Source organism: Sphaerodactylus townsendi, linkage group LG01, assembly GCF_021028975.2.
Source record: "Sphaerodactylus townsendi isolate TG3544 linkage group LG01, MPM_Stown_v2.3, whole genome shotgun sequence".
Lineage (NCBI taxonomy): Eukaryota > Metazoa > Chordata > Lepidosauria > Squamata > Sphaerodactylidae > Sphaerodactylus > Sphaerodactylus townsendi.
The window spans coordinates 73691124-73716909 of record NC_059425.1 but is presented as its reverse complement, the minus strand read 5'-3'; the positions used below and the strand labels follow the sequence as shown (position 1 = coordinate 73716909).

The following is a 25786-nucleotide window of genomic DNA, read 5'->3' as shown; positions in this document are numbered from 1 at the left end:
CCTCTCATGGTTGTTGTGATGATAAAATGGAGGAGAAGAGAGCAATGTAAGCCGCTTTGTGTCCCCACTGGTGAGAAGGCAGGGTATAAGCTTCTGACACTTTTCCTTCCCATAAACTAACAGCCCAGCTGACTTCTTTTTAAACTCAGAGTCCTATTCCAAACAGTCAGTGATGGGCAGCTCATCCTGTGAGCTACAGAAGGCTTTGAGGGAACAGAGGACTGGATTACCACAGAGCAGTTCAGCAGTAGGAAGCATCCAACTCCAAGAAAGGAAGAAGCATCCAGAAAAGGCTGAAGACATTCCAGGAAGAAATACTGCCTTTTACCCCTGCTTCACCCATGGAGATTCTATCAGCTGTAGTCAGGAGAACCATTGAGGCCCTTTCTCAGCCCGGGACTGTGCTGCATATTTTTACAGGATGTTCCCCACAACCACATCTCTCAACCACTTGTTGGATAAATCTTATTGTAAATTCTCTAACATTATGACACTATTCCTTCTTCAGTGCCAAGCTCAAAAACAGCATCCTATGACTTGCACAGTTTTGCTTAGAATCCTGGACAATTGGATGCCAGTAGCTCCGTTATCCTGATTCAGATAAGAGGTCCAAAATGCACATTAAAATCCCCTGTGACTTGCAGCAGTTCTTCAGGATCTATGTTACTTGAAAGGCTTTACACTGAAAATCAAACCTGGTTTCTTCTATCTGTAAAGCATGTTCCTTTAATTGCACTCCCCCCCCCCCCCAAGCATTTAGTAGTGCTTGTAGTGGAAGCATTTGAGAGTACTTTGCAAAATGTATTCCCTCAGGTGCAAATGGAAGCATATGATTGACATATGAAATTCTCAAATGGAGAATCTGTTAGGAGCTTCCAAAGAAGTACATGGCAAATTTCCCACACATCTTACCCCAGGATGGCAATTACTATATAAATAGTGAGTGTTTCTTAGTGGCACCAAGGGCATCAAGGAAGAGCCCTACCTTGATGCTAATTGATTCTGCATTAGTCAAATGTATCCAGAACAGCAATTTAGTCTTTTAGAGGGCTCATGGATTGGCCAAAATGCCACAGTCCTTGCAAAATCAGTTCTCATTGGTTTCTTGTCAGCTCAAGGTATTAGGAAACCTACATAAACAATAAGGGAACCTTTAATGCTGTTGATGTTTGGAGTAATTTTTCTTCCCCAGGAATGTATCTGTCTATGATGAGTTGAATAACGTTTACGTGAAAGCCCATTGTTTGTGGCAGCCTTCGAACAACTCCAACACTTTGGTCTTCCCAGGATCAGTTTTACTGGCAAAAACTTATGGGGTACTTTTTTAACCCCAATATATTGCATTGACTGAGGTTAATAAAAGACCACAATGGTAAAATCAATAGATCTCTGGAGCTGTTTTATGTTCTACTTATTTTTTTGGTGTTTATAGAAAGAAAACAATTGGTAAACGGAGGACATTTTTTAGCAATGTGCAGGTGACAGTGTCCTAGAAGGCCAATGTTGTAGCAGAGCCTCTTCTCTGTGTAATCTGCCCCTCCGCCCAAAATGACAACCAGGGTGATGCACAAAGATTTTAAGATGATGACATGGTGGCCCGGGGGAACCAATGAGACCCAGTGGTTTGCTGCAGTTCAACCAGGGAATTGCAAAGCAAGTTATATTCACTTTGCTTCTAACGTCCAGTTTTAAAATATGCTGTTGTGAGGCTGACTGTCTGGTTGCCAAGAATTCTGAGGCTATAGCTTCCTTTCACCCTGACTGGCAATGATCAAAGTATATGCCATATAGTGGTACTCCTGTTCTGGGTCAAGGCTTCATGTCTACGCTCTGTCCCTGGAAGAACTAGTGGTGCCATAGACATTGCCACAAATGAGTTCACCAGGTGAATTTGCCATAATTGGAGGGACCAAATCTGGTGAGCCTATCTTTAGATTCCTGATGAAGGAACTTAAAAATAGGCTCACCAGATTTGGTCCCTTCAATTATGGCAAATTCACCTGGTGAATCTCCTTGCAAAGTTGCCAATGGTAGCAGCTAAAGACAATGAACCTTCTCCTGCCATGGCAAGGGTGCCAAGAAAACAAGGAATGGCTCACAAAAACCAAGTGATGGGGTCAAGCACAGCACCTGAAAGGAGAATAAGATGCAAACCTCTTTCTTGGGATTAAGTCTCGTTGAATAAAATAGGATTTATTTCTGGGTAACCAGTTTAGGATTGAACTTCCGGTCCTCATGGTATGGAATGACAGTCCCTGAACTAGAACTGTTTGTCCCTGGGATAGGAATAAGTGCCTCCCAGACCACCACTAAACTGGTCTACTCAGATGCAAGTTCTCTTTTAGCCAATGAGCTTCCTCCCAGGAGGAAGGATTATATCCTCATTCTATTTACAGAGTTCCCTTATTAGAATCATTCCCATGTTTTCCATTGCTGTCAAGGACATATGCATAGAATTGCAGTCTGAAACTTTTATTAGCAAAGTTTATTACAAAAGAAAAGTGTATAATACGCTGTTTTTAATGGGGGCTTAGAATTTTAATGTGAATAGAACCTATATATTTATTTATGGTTGTTGTTCTATTTAACTGTGCTCTAATTTGTTGTGCACCTCACTGAGCCCTCCGGGGGGAGGTGGTCTATTATAGTAGTAGTAGTAGTAGTAGTAACAACAACAACAACAACAACAACGCTGGGCACCATCCCAAAAACACTAGGGTAGCACTTGAAACATCTTTGAATTGACAAAATTAACATCTGTCAAATTCAGAAGGCAGCCCTGCTGGGGTCCGCACGAATACTATGCCAATACATTACAACTTCCTAGACTTCTGGGTGAGGCTCGAATTGTAATGAAGGCCAACAACCAGCTAAAGATCTGGCAGCTGTTAAATCTACAACAACAACAACAACAACCGCAGAAACAGAAGGCTAACTGGGTGGTATGACCTAGTGATTGGAAGGTTGCTATTTTCTGCTTTTCTTCCAACCAAAATTATAGGGTTGAAGTTTGGGGGGATCCTTCCAGGAGTGTTATGGTCTCCTGACCCATATGAAGGACCCAGGCTTGTCCTACTTAAAGAGACTGTATTGAAGCCATTCCCTTGTTTTTCAAAACCCATACCTAGTTTTATGGGTAACTGTAGCTGCTATGCTGAGCTCCTTTGCAGCTAAGTTGTAAGCAATAAAGTCATGTTGCCTGCTAATGCTCAGAATTCATTAATGAGACCAACAAAAGGTAGAATCTACTGGAAAACTAATCCATTTTGAACAATAGTGTTAAACATTGTTGCAGAGAAAATAATTATGTCTGTGTGCCATGGTGCCATCAAGATATAAGAGACTACATTCGTACCTGAATCACTGGTGCACACATGAGCATGTGCAAATGTTTGTCTTGCATCTGCTGTTGTTCAGATGAATACCTGAGATGGAAACCACCTGGCAGCAAGGACTGAACAAGAGTCTGGCCAGCATTGTTCTTCCCACTGCAGATGAGGCCTCCCTTGGCATTCCTTCCACATGGCTTGGATTCCATAATGGTAGTGGCTTTACACAAAGAAATGGACAGTTCAGAGAACAGGGAAGCAAAAGTTTTCTCATAGCTGTGGCCTGTCTTGTTGTTTAGTGTGCCATCAAAATATGTGGCATCTTTCTCAGTAAGAGAAAAAGGGAGGTTTGCTCCAAGGTGTCTGAATATAAATTTCAAGAGTGGAAGGGAGGATGTATAATAAAACAGGAAAAGACGGGAGGAGGAGGCAAAGGGGACAAGGAGCAGACATGACCTAGTGCAGTTAACAGAACTGCCCTAAGTAGAGTTACTGCCCTAATGTTTAGAATGGCACCGTAAATGAGGTATTTCTCCAGAGGCCAATGCTATGTATCAGCTAATCCATTTCCTCAGGATGGCTTTCATCTACATCTGTGATAACTTACGGTGTATGGTGCTGCTAAATTGGCACAGTCTTACTTCCTGGGGAGTACAACCGCATTTGGTTTATCTTTCAACAAGAAGGCAGATGTTTTTCACAGTATCATAGGGGGCAAAATGGTGCCCGCGCCCCCATGCCTCACTTTTAAAAGCTAAAAGTGCAACCTGTTCCGGGCCACAGAGGCTGCTCCGGGCCATGGGGACAGTCTGAGGGGAGGGGTGGGGGGAGCGATTCTCCAGCCCCCCACACTTGGGCCCGGGGCATTTGTCGTCGTTTCCGACCCGTGGTAGCTCCGCCTATGATTTTTCAGGGGAAATGAATCCTATGTTTGTGTGTATGTGTGTTTGTGTGTAGGCGCTTTCTCTTTTGTAGTCCTTCCCATGTCTACCTCTGAATGCCTTCATGTAACAGCTAACAGTGAGGGAAATCTGATAGAAATAGATAACTGATTTCTCCCTTTCCTAAGCAGTGGGACTAAGGGAAAAGATGAGTCCCAGTTCTTTTGAGCCTTTTTTTGAACTATCAGAAAGCCACAGGAGTATGGCTATTTTCTTCCTCTAGTCAGATTTCCTCAAGGGATTCCTCCCCAGGACCTTGAAAGACCACTCAGCAACAGAGGACCATCCTACTGAAGTTTCAGTTTGTCTGCAAGTCTCTTTTTTATTTTTATTTTTTCTCTGTTCTCAGGAAACGACGCTGGCAGTTGGAGCAAGAGGAACGGGAATAGTATGTTGTATTTTTTTCCCAGGGAGCTCTTCCTCTCCCCGTTCCATCCATCATCTTTTTTCCTCCTGTTTTCTGCTTCTTCTTTTCCAGTGCTCTCCTGTTTGCTTCTGGCCTAATCTTCACTGGGGAAGCAGGGCTTTCACTTTTTATGCAATTTTGATCACTGCACGTTGTTACTGTCTTACGCTTTGGTGTTAGTAGGGAGAGGTGTTAATAAGCAAGGGGTCTTGTGTACAGCATCATTTGGCCTATTTGTAGTATCACAAAGCTGGCTAGAGGTATATGGATGGGATTAGGTTGGTAGGATTTTGAAAATGTTGAAGCCATGGGGGATGAGCCTTTGGGGTAGGGGGCAGAAAGGCAATTTCTGGCTAAATTGAAATATGTACAATTTTTTTTCTCTGAGTTATATATATATGCTTTTTAGATTGCTCTGCTTTGTATATTAGTGAAATATATACGTAGTTTCTTTCAGACAAGAATGACTAATATCCCTATCATTAGAGATGAAGCAGTCGGGCCATCCTAAGGGTATCTTAGAGTTTTTTCCCAGTTAGGAAAACAGGGAGAAATAAGATATAACGTATCCAGGAACAGAAGAAGGTCATATTTTGAAAAGGAATACATGGATTTTTAGGGATAATTACGGCTTGAAATGAACAGATGTGGAAGAGCTTTGAAAGAGCCTTCACTTTCCATAGTGTACAAATTGTTTTGTGACCATCTGACAAAATCACAAAATATTTTGAGAGGAGAGTATAGAAAAGCTAAATTCTGTAATTTAAAAAAATCACATTCAGTAAGCAGAAATGTTGAAAAGTTCTGACAGGATGTTAGAGGAAGATGTGCTACAATCCAAACAGTTGAAATAAATCCTAATGCATACTGAGTAAGAGGAGTGATGCAATCCTACTTGAGGAAGTGAATTCCATAACTCATAAACTTGATATCCTGTCATATGCTCTCACCCATTGTGATTCTGAAACTGAGGATACATGAATGACCTACATGTACAGGAAAGTGCATATGGGACAAGGCAGTTTTTAGTAATTTTTATTTTATTTTATTGGATTTAATACCCCCCCTCCCCAGATGAATAAATCTTCAAGGTGACCAATTGCCATCATTGCTTGTCATCTACCGAGAATTATTGTGTGTGTAAACTGTAATAAAGTTGCAGCTGATTTTTGGAAACCCAGTAGGATTTTCAAGGCAAGAAACTAATTGAGGTGGTTTGCTATTGCCTTCCTCACTGAGAATTATTGCTACAGTTATTTTATTTCTAAGCCACCTGTTAGGTCTCACTTGTTAGGTGTTGATCAGTACCGTTTATTGATGAAGCATCGAAGCACCAAAGCTTGGCAAAACCAGTTCTGACAAACCTGGCCTTTGCCATCCCCTTTATCCCATTGCAAGTCCCCCCCTCCTGATTTCCCAAGAAGTTGTGAAAAACAGTCCCCGGGGCTGAGGTGCCCCAAGGTTGGCGGCAGATAGTAAGAGAAAGCCACCTGGCTTCCTGCCTCCATAAGATAACAGATGCAACTCTGTTTCTCATGGGACTAGGCTAGGGTGTCAGGGAAAGCCTAGTTATCTACAAAGCGTGTGCAGCCATAAAGTAACGATCAAGGAAAGAATGCTCCAGATGGCAGTAGGAACATATAGCAGGCTGGTTACATACGTCTTTTAGCAGCATTGATTTGTAGTTTTAAACAGTTACATTGAGTTAAGAATGCATCTCAATTACATAGATACAATCCCCTTGACACCACCTCTCCACCAAATTAGGTCCCAAGGTGGGAAACCTTATATGTCCTCATGATAAACAGAAAGTTCAGGATGACTCTGTGGGTCGACCTTAGCCTTTATTGCTGTAGTTTTTAAACTAAGGTGCAGGGAAACCTGGTCTGTTCAGAAACCTGGTCAGTTCAGAGGAACTAAGGAAAGAGTGGACAATATGTCTTCTGGCTCTGGTGGGTTTTCTGGGCTGTGTGGCAATGGTCCGGTTGATCTTGTTCCTAACGTTTCTCCTGCATCTGTGGCTGGCATCTTCAGAGATGTATCACAGAGAAAAGTCTGTTTCACAGTCTGTTTTGAAACTGTGAAACAAACTTTTCTCTGTGATACACCTCTGAAGATGCCAGCCACAGATGCAGGCAAAATGTTAGGAACAAGATCTACCGGACCATTGCCACACAGCCCAGAAAACCCACCACAACCAGTTGAGTCCGGCCGTGAAAGCCTTCGACAATATGTCTTCTGTTAAGGACCTTCTCTCACAATCTGCAACTTTAGGGGAGGACTGTGTATGTTCTTAGGCACATTCTCTCTTCACTTGGCATGACTGTGAGGTCCAACAGCTCTAGTGGGCACATCACACAAACTTAGCAGATGCCTTCTTCATGCCTCAGAATATTCTTCAGCATGTGGGGTAATGGGTGGTTCCTTAACAGGCAGATTGAGAAAAAAGGTTCCTGGTGAGAGATATTTAGGAAACTGCTGCTTTGTCTTAATCCAGTCTTTACCTTTTATTTTGGGCAGACACTATAATGCTGAACCTCTAAGAACAAAGAACTAAGCAAAGAACTCATGGGGAAAAACCTTCTTTCTTACATATTCAAGACACATTCTCAGGAGATTCCGTCTTTCTCCTTTTGATACTTCACTTCACACTGCCATTTAGAGAGTCCCCAGACCAACAGTTCTATCATATTCTGCCACTTTTATCACCGTGGAAACTTATCTTATGCTTTTAACCTTGTCTGCCCTCTCTGGTGACCTACAGCAGGATGTTTTCTGTGGGCTCCTCTGCAGGTGCTCTTGAAGCTGAAAAGGAGAGATGGGCCAGCTGCCAGATAAGCATGCCATTAATTTAGTGACAGCCCCATTCTATCACGGGACCCCAAGTCTCAAAAGCTTGGTTTTCTAATCAAGGACAAACTGTAACATCAGAGTTGACCCATGGGTTAGAGTGGGGTGGGAGCTGCAGATTGTATGTTTGAGTGCCTTTTGAAGGAAAATGGTGATCTTTTGTTCTGTTAACGCAGGGAGGCCCAATTTGGATTTCCCATCTAGGACAGAAAAATAACTTGTGATATTTTTTATTGATTATCCCATTCTTCTTTTAAGGACTCACGGCATATGTAGTACTCTCCACCTCCATTTTATTCTCACAGACAAAGCCCTGTTAGGTAGATGAGGCTGTGAAAAAGTAGCTGGCCCATAGTCACCCAACACATTTGTATCTAAACAGGGATCTGAACCTGGTTCTCCTCAGGCAAAATCTAAGAGTTTGTCCCACTACAGAACACTGGCTAATATGAGGGGGAAATAGAGTGTCACAGTGCAGTTGCTACTGTTAATTTCTGAAGAGAGGAATGTCAGTGCTCAACCCTGCTTGGAAGTACTGCAGATATTTCAGGACTTGACTATATTTACTTTCTGGGGAAGGAAAGGTACTCTGAATGTGAGCAAAGATATTCTTAATCATATTCCAGGGCTGAGCTTTGGTGTGGAAAACAGGCTCAGAATCGTCAGAGCCTAGCCATAATATTGCTTTATTTAAAATATCGGGAACCAAGCAGGTACCAGTAATTGTAGCATAAAAGTATAAAACAATGGAATTTAAAATATTTAATTAGATCTATAGTCCATTAAAGATCATATTAAAAACCAGTCTTATATTGCCCTTGGCTCAGGCTGCCACTAAAGTTTTATGACTTGCAACATAGCTGGAAATCCAGAGGGAGAGGAGATCCCCTGACCTCTTCTCGGAGGCTGTTTTACAGATATGGAGCAGCAACTGGAGAAAGCCCGGAGTCTGGACCATTGCAGAAGGTCTCTTAGGCAAGTGGGGGGAGGGGTTAGACCATGATGGGAAGAACAAAGCTGCCATATGGGAATATTTACCTTAAACGGTTAAGACTTCGCTATGCCAGTCAGTGGTGGGATTCAAATAATTTAACATCTGGTTGTTTACAAGCACCATTTTAACAACCGGTTCTGCCGAAGTGGTACGAACCTGCGGAATCCCACCACTGATGCCAGTACTGACTTCAGCGCAGAGCATGTTTCCCTCCATAGCACTTCTAGCCTCCTCATTGTCACAGACTGGAAGTTTCATCACAGAGCAGCTTTTTCTCTGTGCAGCCTCTTTGTCAGCCCCTCTTCTCCCCCTCTACGCCCACATTCACACAGGCACCTGTCTATGAATCAGCTGTTTGTTCTTTAACAAAAAGAGGAGGAAAGGGCCTATATGTCAGAGATCCCACCCCCACCATCTCTTAGAGAGATCTGGAGATCTTGCAGCCCAACAGGGATCCACACCCACATTGCAACATTTTACATCACACAGCTGCAAGCCCACTGTTTGAATCTGCCTGGCAACACGTTACCCTCTAGTTCCCTCTTGTGGGCCTTCACTCTCTGTGTTCGCTTTTGCAAATGCATAAATGCAAATGGCAGTTGCACAACATTAATGTTCTCTGAGTTAAAAGAAGGGACTGCTTGTTCAGTGTTCATGTTGATTATGTGTGGAGCACGAAGCCAATCACACCTTTGTCTTTCCAGTGGAAAGTGTTGACAAGTCACAGCTGACTGTTTTTATGGCAAGGCAAGCAAGAGTAGTTTGCCGTTGCCTTCATCTGCATAGCAACCCTGGACTTCCATGGTGGTCTCTCATCCAAATAGTAACTAGGTAACTTCAAAGATGGCATCCGGGCAGGAGCTCTGGTAGCAGAGCTCCGTTAAATTAGGCATTTTAGGACCTAGGATTAGGATTTTTCTTCATTATCCGCTCTATTATTAGTGCTTAGAACTGAGAAGTGAGAAGTTGAATCGTGAAGTTAGAAGTTTAGTGTTATTTAGAACTGAGAGGTTGAATCGTGACGGCGCTATCGGCATGAGATGGCTGTATTTCATTCTGTCTTGGGCTTGTATACATTCCACCCAGTGGGGCCTCCCATCTCGAAGGTTAGTGGAAGAGGTGGCTGCTCTTCCTCAAGCAAGGCATCTTCTCTGGCGAACCGGGAGGAGGGGGTTGGTGGCAGCCCCTCCCCATCCCAGTACCAACTACAAAATACACCTTACTCACCCGGAGTGCTGCTGGATGAGCCATGGGTGTAGAGAGAGTGGTGAGCAGCGTTTGTAGGGAGTGTGCCAGAGATGCTGAGAGTGCCACAGCCGGCACCAGAGACATTGGAATTGCTGGAGCCGCAGCAGAAACTGAGATTGCAGCCACAGCCAGAGATACAGCTGGTGACACGGTGGAAAGCACCATGACCGGAGCTGACGCCGGAGCCGCGGCTGGGAGCACTACAGGCAGAAATGGCGCTGGAGCCGGGGCCATGACTGCCAAGCTGCAGAGTGGGGAGGATTTGGGGGGCTGGGCCAGCTACACTCCCTAAGTCATCTGTGGGGAATGAGAAGACGGGACCCAGACCCAGAGATAATCAGTCCACCCCTGGCTGGGGGTGGGGTCTTTATGGAAGCGGCTGGGACCGGTGGCAGTGGTCCCTGGCCCATGTTTGTTTATCTGGGCCTTAGTGATCTGAGGCACCCCTATATTGGTGCTGAAACTGGAATCAGCCTACTGGCGGTATGAGAGTCGAGGAGGCTGAGACCAGAGGAGAATGTGTGAGCTCTGCAGCCCGGTGAGGGGTGCCAGTGGCAATAGCTCCTCAGCTCCACCCCTCTGAAGACGTATCATCCAGGGCGTCGAGTTACACTGACGGGTGGCATTGGGAGTGGGAGCAGCACCTCCGTGGTGGTGAGAGCACCAGTACTTGTGGCTCTCTTCTCCCTCACCTTGTGACTATTAGAGGAGGTCAGAAGCTGGTGGCAGCAGCTCCTGCGCAGTGTTCGATTGGCGCCCCTCCTCAGGTTACTGACATTGGAGCTGACACCCCCCTTTTTTGGACATTTTCCTCTCAGGCATCACCCGCTAAGCTACTACCATTCTGGGCGCTGCGGCTTGGGATTTCTAGCTGCAACCCCCACTGGTGGGACCATCAGAGAACACTGGTGGGCTGGTCTTGGAGGATCCTTTCCTCAAGTGAATTAAGTGAAACCTGCTATTTAAATCGTGCCCCTCTGAGGGTCCTGATATCCCCCACACTATTATCACTATAACCGATTCCTCTCCTTCTTAGTTCCTACTGCAGAGATAGAGTAGTTAGGAGGGTAGGTTAGCTGCAATTAAGGCTTGTGGTTTTTGCTGTTATTTGTTGTATTTTTAGTCTAGTGGATAGTTGGTTTATATAGTTAGTATTGTAAATATTTTAACAGGCTAGCTTTTAGAATTTGTTGTGCAAGTTGTAAGTTGTATTAATATATTAGTGGCTAAGTTGGGTAGTTTAATTATTATAGCTGTGGGTTGAGCTTCTAAGATTAGGTGTGTATTTGTGTAGTTGTTAGTGGTTGGGATGGGTAACTTACTAACTATCAAGTTGGATTTGTCCTAGGTTTTGTGATGGGAGGGCATTGTGGGGGCATTGGAGCGGACTTTTGGGGGCAGGAGATCCCAGTATTGACGGGACAGGGTAAGTATGATGGTAGGCAGAGGCCATATGAGAGAAGGCGGGTGACAGCCTGCTGCGGCTGCTGGAGGCGGCAGCTGACTGGGCATTGCAATTTCCCAGACTTATTGTCTTGGGGGATTTCAATGTCCATGTCGATACCGCCTCATGTTCAGCGGCTGCGAATCTGCTTATATAAAATATCAACATTATTCACATGCATGCAGTACAGTCCCAAATAGAGCTTCTAAGTCCAATTAGAACAATGAACTTATTGAGGGTATAGTTCTGTGTATAGTTACACTGTAATTAATTTATATCCTGATCTACAGCAACATCTGAACGAAGGAGCCAAATCTTTAGCAGTTTACGTCCTACAGATGTGAAATCACAATTGCCATTGGGGGGCATTAGTTCAACCTCTGTAGTCAACTTTTTTCCAAATGAAAAGTAAATTCTGCTTTATTGTCTGATGTAATTCCTGGCATTACTACTTTGCACATATCCATGCTAATAATTGAACTCTAGTTAGTGGCATGAATGTCCTCCAGTTAAATTTTCTTTCTTGTGCTTGGGGGAAGTAGTTTTCATAACTGCTTCTTTAGTAGCTATATGCTTTTGTATTTTAATAATTTCGTGTAATAAAAGGGGAAGCATGGGCCCCAGAACTCACCTGTTGTTTATTCCTGTTCCTCTTCTTTATTCAGCTTCTTCTGAAGCAGATTTCTTGACTTCTGTATCTTTCTTTATGTGTCTCCTCACTGCCTCATGGTAGAATAGTTAAAGGTCCTGCTTGCTTTGGTTCACACATAGGCACATTGGTGGTGTCTGGATTCTGGCATCACTGCTGGGGCCATGTGGTGACCCAGTAGGCTAGAAAATGGAAGCTCATAGTCCCAAATGACCTGTTGTCCCAAATGACCTGTTGTCCCAAATTTTAACAATTTGTTTCAATAGCACTTTTCAGGCTAGGAAATGCTCTGCACTGTATCATTTTAGCCTCAAAACAAACGAGGGAGATTGAAGCTGGGAAATAATAACGCCACTGAGAGCAACTTCATAAATTATCTTTTTTTCATGGAGCAACAATCCCTCTCTTCTACTTAATTAATTTTTGCATGGGAAACTATTATTTATTAACAGGGTTGTGTGTATGCCACAATTTTGGGGGTGGGGTGGGGAAATACAGAACGTAGACTATGATGTTGAATGCAGATCTTGCTGAGAATCTCTGCTTTTTGTTGGTTTTAAAATCTGAATTCTAGCTCTTATAGTTGCAAAGATATACACTTATATTTGATCTGAAAAGCGGAAATGTGGGGCTGAATAAGATTTCCAGTGGTTGGTGGGCTGGGGCTTCAGTGTCCTACTTAGCTCTTTGCCCCCCTGTGTAACTAGCAAATCTCAAATTATGCAAAAATAGCAAGCCCTGGAATAATTTATAACAGTTTTTGGGGGGAGGGGACTTTTTCCCAATGTTTGCTGATTTTTTAACATTACTTTTATAATAATGGACAGTACACACAATCCTGTTTATGAAACAACCTATAATCATGGGTGGACCACACCCAAACCCAACTCTTTGTCCATTGTAATGAGTTCAGAAACAGATTGGACTATGATGGACCTTAGTGGTATTTCTAGCATGAGGCTTTCAGGGAAAGAGAGGGACAGTCTTCTAATGGCTTTTTTCTCTTCCCTCTGGTGTCTGTGGACGTTTTCTCTTCATCTTGCCTGAGGCAGTAATGACTTAACCACGCTGACCTTCTGGGGCCTCTTCTTCTGTGTTCTTTCCAACATCTGCCTCCATTTAATTGTCTTCTCATTGCAATTCCAGTGTGGCATCTGCCCTACATTCTGACAGCCATGATCGTTATGAGCGCCTCACTTCCGTCTCCAGCTCTGTTGACTTCGACCAAAGAGACAATGTGAGTGGCAGCTAAGGAAAAGATTTCAGGGGGTTGTTTGGTGTAGTTACTAGCACTGCATCTAGGCCTTTGATTACAGACTATGAAATGGAGAAGCAGTGGCTTATGTGAGTCACAGAACAAGGAGCATAACTGTGGGCCAGAGTCGGTAAATGGTTTGTCAAAGCCACTAGCTAGGTGACCAGTGACTCCCAGAATAAAGGTAGTACAAATCCTGTCAATCCTACCAAACCATTCCCACCTCATCTTTCCTTGACTTCTTGTACCAAAAGCTCCTATTAGCTGTCCCACCCCAGCAAGGGGAGGAAAGTACTGAAATTCAAAAAGGAGGACACTAGCCAATCAGTAGCCAGCTCAATTTTTTGTTTGTGTTTTTTTTTTGCCCTTATGATGGTAGCCTAGATGGTGTTAAGAATGCTGGTGCTGGATCCTTGAATGGACTTCAGGAATCTGGCTCCCTCATCTGTGAGACCAGCTGTTTCTGTTAATGGGAAATGCAGCCCCCATTGACTTGTTATCTTACCTACTCACCAGAAAGAGAGCTGGTTCAAGAATGGGACTCCATTTTGGTCTTCTGCCTAATGCATGAGTTGGTAGGAGTGAATAGGGCAGTTTCGCTTAACAGCCTGTTTTGCCAGTCAGGAGTCTAGAAACTATTCCCCCACCCCCCAGTAGGATAGATACTACTGAGGAATTCCATGAATAGAGTGGGGAAAGGTTTTTTCCAGTTTCCCTCTTTTGGGAATAGGTTTCTCCTCTCGTATTGTTCCTGTGAGTCCCCTGTCTCCCAGAACCCACATTCGGGAGGAGTATTTTGGGATATATTAGGAAGGAGAAGGTGAGTAAGCTGCATACTGAGGGCAGAAATTCCTTCCTTCCGTAGAAATACTGGATTCATGCCAGTATTCTGAACTAGATAAGAATATTATTTGCAGAAGAAAATCTGCTGGGGGAAACATCTTGCTTGTCCAATGTAATGTTAACAACATAACAGCATAAAAAGAGCCCTGCTGAATCTACTCAGTGGTCCATCTAGCCCCGTGGTGGCGAACCTATGACACTCCAGATGGCCATGCCGGCAGGGGCTGATGGGAATTGTAGTCCATGAACATCTGGAGTGCCATAGGTTCGTTGTGCCTCACACAGTGACTAACCGTTATTCTGGGGAGTCAACAACAGGGCATAGAGGTCAAGGCCTTCCCTGGGGTTGTCTCCTAGCACTAGTATTCAGAGGTTTGCTGCTTCTGAATGTGGAGGTTCCCTTCAGTCACCGTGGCTAGTAGCCACTGATAGACCTATTCTCCTTGAGTCAGTCCAATCCCCTTTTAAAGCTACCTATTTATGTGGTCATCATTACATCCTCTGGCAGCAAATTCTACATTTTAATCATTTGTGGTGTGAAAAAGTATTTCTTTTTGTCTATCCTGAATCTACTGCCTATCAGCTTCACTGGATGCCCTTGAGTTGTAGTTTTTGGGGACAGGGAGGAAAAAGCTCTCTCTGTCCATGTTGTCTACCCCATGCATGATTTTATAAACCTCTATTATGTCCCCCTTTTGTTGCCTCTTTTCTAAACTGAAAAGTCCCAGCCTTTCCTCATAGTCTACAGCCCTTCCTTATAGGGAAGGTGCTCCAACACCCTAATCATCTTGGTTGCCCTTTTCCAGCTCTGCAATGTCCTTTCTGAAATACCGTGACCAGAATCATGCATAGTATTCCACATGAGGCTGCCCTATATACAGGGGCAATATTGTGTTTATTTTCAATCCTTTTCCTAATAATCCTGAGCATAAAGTTTGCCATTTTCACTGCTGCAACACACTACATTTATATTTTCATTGAGGCATCTACTATGACCCCTTTCCCTCTCAGTCTCAACAAGTTCAGATCCTTTTTATCTCTTACCTACCATTATCTCTTACCTAATACAGTAAAATTTCCCCATCCTTTTGCCAACAAGTATGTCTATGGTAAAGATCCTGATACCTTAGACAGTTAATTCCACCCTAAATTGACACTCCGCTGTAATCGCTTGCCATCTTGGGAGATCAATAGCAGCATTCAGACCTTCAAGTTGCTAAATCCCACTGCAAGCTTCTGATGAACTCTGTGTTGCTCAAGGATTACTTTTTCAAATTAGCTGCCACTGGAGTAGTCTGGAATCTTCCAAAGTTAAAATGGAATAGATAGGCAAAATTTAACATAGTTTGTTAGACAGAACCAAGGTGTTATGACAAAACCCAAAAGATATGGTTATCTGGCCTTGGGGTTTTGCCTTCTGAAGAAAAATCTCACAGGCAAGCATTGAAAGGGCAGCCTTTTATCTGCCTGCCTTGATAAGTTTCCATTCATTCCATTATGTACATTCCCTTGTGTCCGTCAAACTCTATCCTGAGGCGCCAGTATGTCCACTTGCTAGCCAGTGCCATCCACTGCTTCTGGTAACAGGTTGCACTGGCTGATCTGCTATGCACCAGCCCTTAGTCCCCAGGCAGATCAGGGGTGTGGTTCAGTGGTTAGCAATTCCATTTAAAACATCCTTTGAGACCTGAATTCAGTTTTGATGATTTTGCCAGAGAAATAGACCTGCATTGGCTAGCCTTTAAGAGAATAGGTGGCAGGTTTGAGAGCATGAGATTTGTGTTCAGTAGAAGAAAAAATACAGTTTTTGTAGTCAGTATGTTTATTGACTTCTAGCCAAAGCAGTCTTTCTGTGCTTTTGTCAGATTTTTAACTAAGACAACAGGAGGAGTTCAGCAGGTAATGTTTGGTTCTTGGATGCCAGAGGTCTGATATTTTTTAACTCAGAGTCACTTGTAGTGATGATTTGGTGACTTCTTCCCAGGGGGACTTACCTGTAGTCTTCCATATGTTAAGCTGTTTTGATCTTTGCCTTTTTCAGTTTTCTGTTGTCTGACACTTAGTTTCGAACCAGTGGGGTTGGACACCGTCACCTTTTTTGCTGGTAAACAAAGCATTGGACTGTCTAAAAAGTCTATGCTGAGAATCATGAAACTTGAATATACACAAGCTATGTGGGATGGGGGCTGTGGTATGGAGGGGAATTGGTGAGATTGAGTGAAAAGGGTGACTGGATCCAACCCAGTGTATTGTACTGATATGGGAGTCTAATTAGGACTGGAGACACCCAGGTTTGAATTCCCTTTTGGCCACAAAACTCACTGTGTTAAGTGACCTTAAGCCTGTCACTGTCTGTCAGCATAACCTACCTCATAAGTGTGAGGGTAACACTGGAGTAAGATGTTAAGCCTTTAAGAGGAAGGGCTGGATAAAAATGCAAGTAATAATAAATGTCATTTAAAATTGTTAGGGAAAGCTGGTCGTTAGGGGAGGACTCCTAGAAGAGGAGAGCAGGCTAAGTAGGGTAATCGAAAAAGACCAGCAATGACACAAATCAGTTTCATCTGGACTCTTTTTGTCTCTGCATAGGGCTTCTGCTCCTGGTTAACAGCCATCTTCCGGATAAAGTAAGTGACCTCATGTCTATTTTTTATTCAGCTAGTTCTCCATTCTAGCACTTAGGTGCTACCTGCTGCCAGAAGATATCAGGGTGAAAGGAGCCCTGACACTTTAGGGCTGTATGGCTAATGCTATTATGATTTGTTTCTATTTACTTATCCTTTCGTATTCCCAACCAATATCAAGGCCCTGGTGCTTAAGGAAAAGAAGGAAGGGTCTTCCACCATCCCTTAAATGAAGAAGGGTAGAAAATAGTGAGTTAGAGCCAGTGATTTGCTTGCCCAAGAATCACATCTCTCCCTCACTTTTTGCTCTCCCTGACACCTGTGAAGTTGATTCCTCAAAGTTCTTTTTCCTGTCTTTTCCCTCCACTGCAGCAAATAGCAGTTTCTGGTTAGGTGAATGTTATTCAGGAAATGGCACGGGGGGAAGGAGTAACTCAATGCCCCTGCAATCCAGCGCTATCTGCTTTTTACTGTTAATGGAAATATCCAGTAATGGGTCTTCCATCACTTGGTCCGCTGTCTCTAATGTTACAACAATCAGGTCTTCACAGTTCCCATCAAGAAGTATTTGCCAAGTTTCCTGAGGAGCAATCAGTAGGATTGATCCTCTACCACCCCTTCTGGAGAGAAGAGACTGAAGAGTCTGTCTTCAAACATTCGCAAAAATCTGTTCCCATGACAATCCTTTCAAGTGGTTTTTCTGGCATTGTGGTTGCAACTTGTCAGATGATGCTTTTGGCTAGCCAGTGCTTCAGCTACCTGCTTGTTCCTTTCCAGAGACGATGAGATCCGGGATAAGTGTGGGGGTGATGCAGTCCATTACCTCTCCTTTCAGCGGCACATCATAGGACTGCTAGTTGCTGTTGGTGTCCTCTCTGTGGGCATTGTGCTGCCAGTGAACTTCTCAGGGGATCTGCTGGGTGAGTGGTAGTTATTGTTTTCCAAACTCTACTAGGATCAGTCAAGTTCATTCAGTTTCAGTAATCATTCTAGTTCTAGCTGAAGGGGGCTAATGAGAATTTGGGTTGCCTGGATACAAGAGCAACCTTTCAAATCCCTAAATAGATTGTCATTACATAGGAAAGCAATTTGGGATTATAGGAGTAAAGGGAAGGAGTGAGAAAGGAGAGAAATAATTAGTGTAGCTCTTGTTAAATTTGGTTCTGGTGGGTTTTCCGGGCTGTGTGGCCGTGGTCTGGTGGATCTTAACGTTTCACCTGCACCTGTGGCTGGCATCTTCAGAGGTGTATCACAGAGGGAAGTCTGTTACACACTGTGTCCAGACCACGGCCACACAGCCCGGAAAACCCACCAGAACCAGTTGAATCCGGTCGTAAAGCCTTCTTGTTACATTGTTCATCCCTCAAGGGTCCTTCAACAGTTTCTCCCCAGCCAATAAGCAGGGTCATAATAAAGGAATGCAGGAAACTTTGGTTAACACTTCAGGAGGCCCTAATCTCAGAGAAAACATTATTTTCATTGGAATGAAGCCATAAACTCCTCAGCTTTCAGGCTGAGAAGAGATGCTTTTTCTTTTTGAAGCCAAATAGGCAGGATGAAGATGACCTTTTGCCCACCTGCCAGGGAGGGGCAAGATAGAGGCTATCTGGATGTCTTGAGTTTGGCCATAAAGGTTGTGGGACTGCATCTTGATTTAATGGGAGAAACAGTGTGAATCAATTGTGGGGACTCAAAATCCCATTTCAAGATATGTCAAAGTAAAACCCTCCAAGTTGGGACAGGATAGGTCTGGACACCCTGTCAGAGGCACACAAGCCAAAGATGGGGGAACAGGGAGCAATGGAGTGAAGTTTGTCTTGACTAGCCTGTATTTTTCAAAGTTCCAGGACGCTTGTGTCCATTCAAGGGAAGGGAATGCAAAGGTAACAAAACACCACTGGCTGTACAACCTAGTTAGCCTCGTGTGTTTATTTCTTAGTTCTGTAACACCCTGTAGTGTTTTTATATAGGTTTCCAGCTCCCTTGTGCTCTAGTAAATTGAGATTGTATTTTGGTAAATAAAGATCTTTTAAAGATCTCAGACTGTGGTAAAAGAGCCCACCCAGACTTTCTAACTTCTCATTCTACACATAAACCAGAAAATCCTGACTGGGCTGCAGATAACTAGCCAAAGGAAGGGGAAGGGTGAAGCAACTCACACACATGTGTGCACGTAGTCCTTGTATGTGCCTTAAGCTGCAGGTAAAAAAAAAGGAGAGGCAGAGCTTGGGTGGTGGCAGCTATCAAAGATAGGAAAGAAAGAGGGGGAGGCAAGTGGGGCACACACAGATTCCCCACTGCCTCTTGAGCAAAGACAGTGGGGAGTTGGCATCTGGGTCTGTTGCAGGGTTTGTTCCTGGATTTATCATTCTGTTGGAAGGTAAGAAGCTGTTTTAAGTTGGGGGACTGTCTGTGAGGAAAGGTCTGCCACCCTAAGGCCTGTGAAAGAGAAATACTCTTATATAGGAGAGGATGTAAGTCACTGATGAAACACCAAAGTGGTCTAAGTTTTGAGTTCTAGTGGAGTTATCTTGTAGCATGTTGGCTCTGAATTCCATTCTGGCTTTGTTGGTTTGCTCCTTCCTAAGTTGTGTAGCCAACTAGCAGATGTTTTGCCTCCAAGATTTGTTTAATGTATCTTCTGCTAACAATGGGAATACAGTTTTTAAGGCATTAGTCATTTTAACTTGACCCTGGATGGTCAGGGCTGCAATTTGAACCACTGGAAGAATGCACGCAAAAGTAAATGAATAGTCCGGGAAAGAAGCACCTGGAGAAAAATATACATTATTCCATTATTGTAAATCCATCTAGTTTTTTAATGATGCGCTATGTATTACTGATCACTTTGAGTCTCATTCCAAAAAAGAATTTTAAAATGTCCAGATCAAATCATATCTACTGTTACAACGTTCCCATTTTTGATTGTATTTAATGTATGTTTCTTTATCTGTTTCTTACCAGAGAACAACCCCTACAGCTTTGGGAGAACAACTATTGCTAACTTGAATTCAGGGTAAGTCTGATACTGATTGCCATTAAGGGCTCGTTTGTAAAAGGGGACCACATGGTGGTGTTAGAAGAAAGATTTCTCATTCGGAGGGATTTGGCTTGTCATTGGGCATGTGGTTTGTCGTGAGCCCCTAGTGCAAAAGGTACTCGGGCAGTGGCCGGGGCATGATCTCTCTCCTTTTTCTTGTGCAGGGATGACCTCTTATGGCTGCACACCTCCTTTGCCTTCCTGTACCTGTTGCTGACTGTGTACAGCATGCGCCGCCATACTTCCAAGATGCGCTACAAGGAGGATGACTTGGTGAGTCCAGACCAGCATCTTGTTAGGCTTGTCTGCCACCTCACTTTCATTAGACCTCCGCACCAGTTGCTGGGCCCACTTTCTGTTTATGGTGGGATTACAGCAGGACAGAGCTTTCTCAGACCCATGACATCCATTCAAAAATGAAGTACCCCATGTGTTTCTCCTTGTCCTCTCCACTGGCCTTTGTTTCTATTTAAATTTCTAGACCATTGTACAGTTAAAATTGTTCTCAAAACCCAAATTGTTCGCAAAACCCAAATAAGACAAATAAAAAAGTAAAAACCCTAGAGAGCAGTGTGTTAGCAGTGGTACATCATACAGTAAGACAAGAGACAATCCCAGTTTTCAGTATACTTTGATGGACAAAAATGTGTTTTCAAAATTTCTCAAGAATCATTATGCAGGCCTAGTGAATTTCACTGGAGAGGAAATTCTGCAGGACGTGTGCCATCACCCAAACATCTCTGTTTTGAATTAACAGCCACTTCTCTCACCTGAAGCAAAATCTGTCCTCATGTAGCTGGCGTTATTCTGAGAAAGTGTGTTGTAAGATCTCTGTAGTTAGCACCAGAAAATAAGCATGTAGCTGCATACTTGAATAGCTGAAGTTTCTGGGTGTCTTCAAGAACAGCCTCACACAGAACACGTTGCTCAGTAGTCAAGTCTTGAGGTTACTAGAAGATATGCAGCAATGTTGAAGGTTCTCTTATTTATTGGACTCAGTCTTTCTGACTGCTATTTCACATGTCCCATGCCCCCCCCCCCCCCCATCCCCAATCTTATTGCTAATGCTAGTGAATCTCTAACCAGGATGGGAACTGACACATCAAGGAGTTCCTTAGTTGGGTATTGCCATACAGTCGACTAAGAGCAATGTCAATATAGTGCTGTTTGAAGTATAATGACATTCTTGTATATCTGTGCTCAGGACTACACTGTAAGTTTCCTGATCCAGTCATACAGACCTTTTTGTTCTGCCCCTTTTTGCCTTTGTGTAGCATTTGTTGAATGGTGTGAGCAATGGTGAGATTTTTGATCTTTTTATTATTATTACTTCACGATTTTGTGAGACTGTATGTCAGGAAAGTTTTAAAATTCTTAGGATCCTGCCTTTCACACACACACTTCCCACCCCAGAGTGAAGACAAATATTGTCTCTATGGCCTGCTGCGGTTGCATATAAGCCAAAGGATGGCTCCTGAAGCCTCTCTCACTTATTCTTGACCTCTTGTCTGTTCCAGGTGAAGCGAACTCTCTTCATAAATGGCATCTCAAAGTATGCTGAGCCTGAGAAGATCAAAAAACATTTTGAGTGAGTCGTACTGGCTAATTAAATTCCTTTGTGTGCAGTCTTGTCCTCCAATACCCAGCCAATTCTTTCCCCACAGGTAACTCTGTGACCCAGTGCACTCCAAAGGAGGGTCAGAAGGAGGTGGCCACTATGCAGGAGTACCCTTCCTTCTCTTCAGTTGCCCTCTCCTTCTCCCCCTCCCCAACCTCCTTCAAAACTTTAACATGTCAACTTCTTTCCAAAGACTAAAGTGGCTTAGAGCACACCTTCGCCCATGTTCCTCAATCTATGCAATTACTTTTCTGGGGGTTTGCTCATCCTGCAGGTTTCTCATGAGCCTCTGCTGGTGGTGGTTGTTTGTTTTGTATTACAGGGAGGCCTATGCCAATTGCACGGTGCTGGAGGCTCGCCCTTGCTATGATGTGGCCAGGCTGATGTTCCTTGATGCCGAGAGGTAGAGTCCAAGGGCTGTGTGGAGTGGAAGCTGCTAACTGTACGAAGCCAGAGCAACCAAAAACTGTGGGCTAGGTTTCATGTGCAACCCCAAAATCACGTCTAGTTCCAGTACTCTTTTGTCTTGAATAACTGGTTTCCTGTTCCTGGGACTAGCAGCAGATGAGGTTGAGGATGTGATGGTAACATGGACAATGTGGGAGAGCTAATGGATTAGTTTCAGGGCCGCTGGCTGAGGCCCATACAAGGAAGCCAGGCCAGGACAGCAAGGACTCTTGGTCCTCATTAAAGGCAGTGGTAGAACTCTGTAAGGATGAACCTCTGACTCAAAAGCTCTTCATATGCTGGGCATGAATGAGCTGTGGTTGCTATTGCAGGTCACATCCTTTTCATGACAGTAAAATGAGAAATTGTTGTCAGTATCTCTATGTCATGGCAAGTTTAACTCCTGGCTCAGATATCACAGAGATACTGTAGCAGAGCAGGGGCTGGAAGGTGCATCTCCTAAATCCTGTTCAGTGCCCCCAGAACCCTGTCCCATATTCAGACTTCCCTTTCAGACCATGCATTTTCAGGCGAGGTGATCATCTGTGATGAAAGGGATGGTTCGTTGTGGTAACAAGGTATCAGGGGAAGGTCCCTAAGAGAGCATCTTATATTGACTCTCAGGAAACCTTCAGGATTGTTTTCCTGAGTGTGCCACATACAGGCATGCAGACAACCTGACTGGGTGCTTATTTCCGTCCTTCCAGGCCCTTCATAGCTTGCCATTCCTGACACTTATCAGGGTTAGTTTCTCTAAGTTTTGTCTTCTTCTGTGCATTTTCTCTTTCAGGAAAAAGGCAGAGCGAGGGAAGATCTACTTTACCAACTTGCAGGCCAAGGAGAACACCCCATCTATGATCAACCCTAAGCCCTGTGGTCATCTCTGCTGCTGTGCCATCAAAGGCTGTGAAGAGGTGCTGAGTGGGGAGGAGTTACAAAGGCCAGAAAGATGCTGCTAGGAAGCATGAGTGTGGGATTCTGGGAAGGTGCAGGCCCATTACCAGCGATGTTGCTGCTGTTCCCACTGTACTTTTAACTCATGTATGTGAAGAACAGTCCTGAGTCCCAGGTCACTTAGCTCAGTTTTCTGTTTGTGTTGCTGACACCTCTTCTCTTTTCTAGAATTTCAAAGAACCCTCTAGGGGAAATTTGGCCTTGATGCATATTGATTGCACCCTTTCTACTAATGGGCCTTAATAGTAAAGACGGTTATTTGTTTATCTGTCACAGTATCTAAAAGGTTAACTGCAGTTTTTTAGCGATCCTTTGAGGTGGATTTGATTAAGACTGACTTAACCTAAACTATATAAATAAACATCCTGACTGTGTGAGGACTTGAACCCAGTTCTAATGACAGACTATGGCATACTGAGCCTTTATAGAATATGAAATTGCAGGCGGGATCACTTCCTCTCACTGAGCAAGAGGAAGATGCTTAGGAAGTGTGACACTGCCATCCATTGGACTAAAAAATAACAGGACTAGGTCAGAGTAGTGTGGAGTGATTATGGGGTCGTGTGACTCTTTCTGTCCTGTTCCTGTGCATGTTTAGGTGGAAGCTATTGAGTACTACACCAAACTGGAGGAAAAGCTTAAGGAGGACTACAAACGGGAAAAAGAGAAGGTGAACGAAAAGCCATTGGGCATGGCTTTTGTCACCTTCCACAATGAGGCCATTACAGCCATGTAAGTACAAGGAGGTCAGGGAGGAGAAGCATGGTTTGAGTGGAAAGGGGAGGAGAACATAAAATCATTCAACTTGCCATGCTGGATCAAACCAGGGTTTAACTAACCTAGTATCCTGACAGTGGCCAGCTGGTGCATCTAGAAACCCTTATCCAAGAAATGGTAGTAGAGGTGATGGTTGTCCTTGAGAAATCAGAGGGGCTGTTGCCTTTGGAAGGGTGACAACCACGAATAACCCATTCCTCCATCAAATTGCATTACGGTATATACTCATGTATAAGTCGAGTTTTTCAGCACATTTTTTGTGCTGAAAAAGCCCCCTTCAACTTATACATGAGTCAGGTGTATTTTAAAAATATTTTAGGGTTTTTAATTTGTCGGCCACCAGGTGGCGCAGTTTTTAGGCTAGTGGCACCAAAATTTCAGGGTATCATCAGGTGATACCTGCTGAGTTTGTAAAGTTAAACCTGGGTGGTATCATCAGGATAATTTCTTGCTGATACCAGCCAAGTTTGGTGATGTTTGGTTCAGGAAGTCCAAAGTTATGGATCCCCAAAGTGGGTTCTCCCATCCCCCATTGTTTCCAATGGGAGCTAATAGTAGATGGGGCTACCCTTTTGAGGGTCCATAACTTTGGACCCCCTGAACCAAACTTCACCAGACCTGGGTGGTATCATCAGGAGGGTCTCATAAAGATACTCTGAAATTTTGGTACTGCTAACATAAACATTCATCCCCTGACAGGTTGTGTGAATGTTCCTTCTAAAATGACACCTGCCATGTGCAATTTTAAAAATATGGACACTAAAAATAATGAACTATTCTTTTAAAAAGCCGGGTAGTTTTGAGTCACAGTGAACAGGCATGTTCATTCCAGTTTTTATTGTAAGATCCATTGTTTAAAACCCTTCCTTACAAAAAAGCTATGGTTTTTGGGCTTTTAAAGTTATTGTTGATACCATATTGTTCTTGTTGACCCCCTTTTCCACTTACAGAGCTAGTTTACTGTTTTTCTTTGAAATAAATATTCAAAAACATTTAACCTACTGATGCCTCAATTAATATAATTTTATTGGTATCTACTTTTATTTTTGAAATTTACCAGTAGCTGCTGCATTTCCCACCCTCGACTTATACGCGAGTCAATAAGTTTTCCTAGTTTTTTGTGGTACAGTTAGGTGCCTCGACTTATATGCGGGTCGACTTATACACGAGTATATATGGTAATCCTTTACATTTTTAACAAATCATTTGAACTACCACTTCTTGTGGCAGGGCACTAACTTCATATGTTAATTATGCATTGCGCAAAAAAGTACTTCAGGCTATGTAATCTGAACCCGTGATCTTTCTGGCAATGAGGATCCCTCTGTCATGTGTGTGAGAGAAATATCTTTCTATTTGCCATTTCCAGACCGGTCATAAATGTATGAACGTTTATTGTCCCACCTTTGGGAAAAAGAGCATTTGTTTTATTTTGAGGAAGAGACATGAGTGGGACTTTTTATTGTGAAGGCTCCAGAGCTACTCTCAGGCAACCCTCATCCCTCTCTTCTTTCTGCTTCCTCACAGAATCCTTAAAGACTTCAACGTGTGCAAATGCCAAGGTTGCAAGTGCCGTGGGGAACCAAGGGCGTCCTCCTGCAGCGAGTCCCTCCATGTCTCAAACTGGACTGTCTCATATGCGCCTGACCCTCAGAACATTTATTGGTAAATGAAACACTGCCCATCATTGGCCTAGAAACAGAAAGCTCCATAAGGGCATCCAGCCTTGAATGGAATACCATCTGGTATACAGATGCTGAGAAGGCCGACCTTCCCTAATCTGCCTTGGTCAGGCCATGGGCTTGCTGATGATGTTGCATTTAAATGGAAGAAGTAACAGCATGGCTTTAAAGGAAGTTCAGGCCCATGAGGACTGGATTGCCCAGAATTTGCCAAGCTGCCTCAAGCATTTTTGATGGAAAGATCAAGGTAGAAATGATTGATGTAGATAAACACCGGTTCAGACTCTCCCACGCTTCAATTTGGCTTTTCACCTTGTCTTCCCTTCAGGGAGCATCTATCCATTCGTGGCTTCATCTGGTGGTTCCGCTGCCTCATCATCAATGTGGTGCTCTTCATCCTGCTCTTCTTCCTCACCACTCCTGCCATCATCATCACCACTATGGACAAGTTCAATGTCACAAAACCTGTGGAGTACCTGAATGTAAGAAACTGAACTGAGGGATTTCTATTGAGCTTTCTCCCTTTTGCCCAAAGGCATGGAATGCAAACAGCTCCATGAAAATTGCTCTTCTCTTCCATATCCAGTAGGTCTTGGCTCATTAGACTGACTGAGTGCTCCCACTATCCCATGGATTTGAGGTCTCTCACACAGAGGGTGGAATGGAAAGACAGTAGTAATGTTGT

The 25786-nt window shown here is 43.7% G+C and overlaps 1 protein-coding gene across 3 annotated transcripts in view; it reads left to right on the top strand.

Annotated features, from left to right (window-relative positions):
• TMEM63B (transmembrane protein 63B) overlaps positions 1-25786 on the top strand; it is an 84814-nt gene that overhangs the window by 42414 nt on the left and 16614 nt on the right. For 2 of the 3 annotated variants that reach the window (XM_048483393.1, XM_048483386.1), the window contains exons 4-15: positions 4620-4658; positions 13008-13098; positions 16549-16586; positions 17361-17503; positions 19548-19599; positions 19788-19896; positions 21141-21211; positions 21564-21644; positions 22479-22602; positions 23241-23374; positions 24947-25084; positions 25430-25583. In XM_048483393.1, the coding sequence (XP_048339350.1) occupies positions 4620-4658; positions 13008-13098; positions 16549-16586; positions 17361-17503; positions 19548-19599; positions 19788-19896; positions 21141-21211; positions 21564-21644; positions 22479-22602; positions 23241-23374; positions 24947-25084; positions 25430-25583 (1174 nt within the window). The remainder of the gene's footprint in view (positions 1-4619; positions 4659-13007; positions 13099-16548; positions 16587-17360; positions 17504-19547; positions 19600-19787; positions 19897-21140; positions 21212-21563; positions 21645-22478; positions 22603-23240; positions 23375-24946; positions 25085-25429; positions 25584-25786) is intronic. The other variant, XM_048483402.1, reaches the window with a different exon arrangement.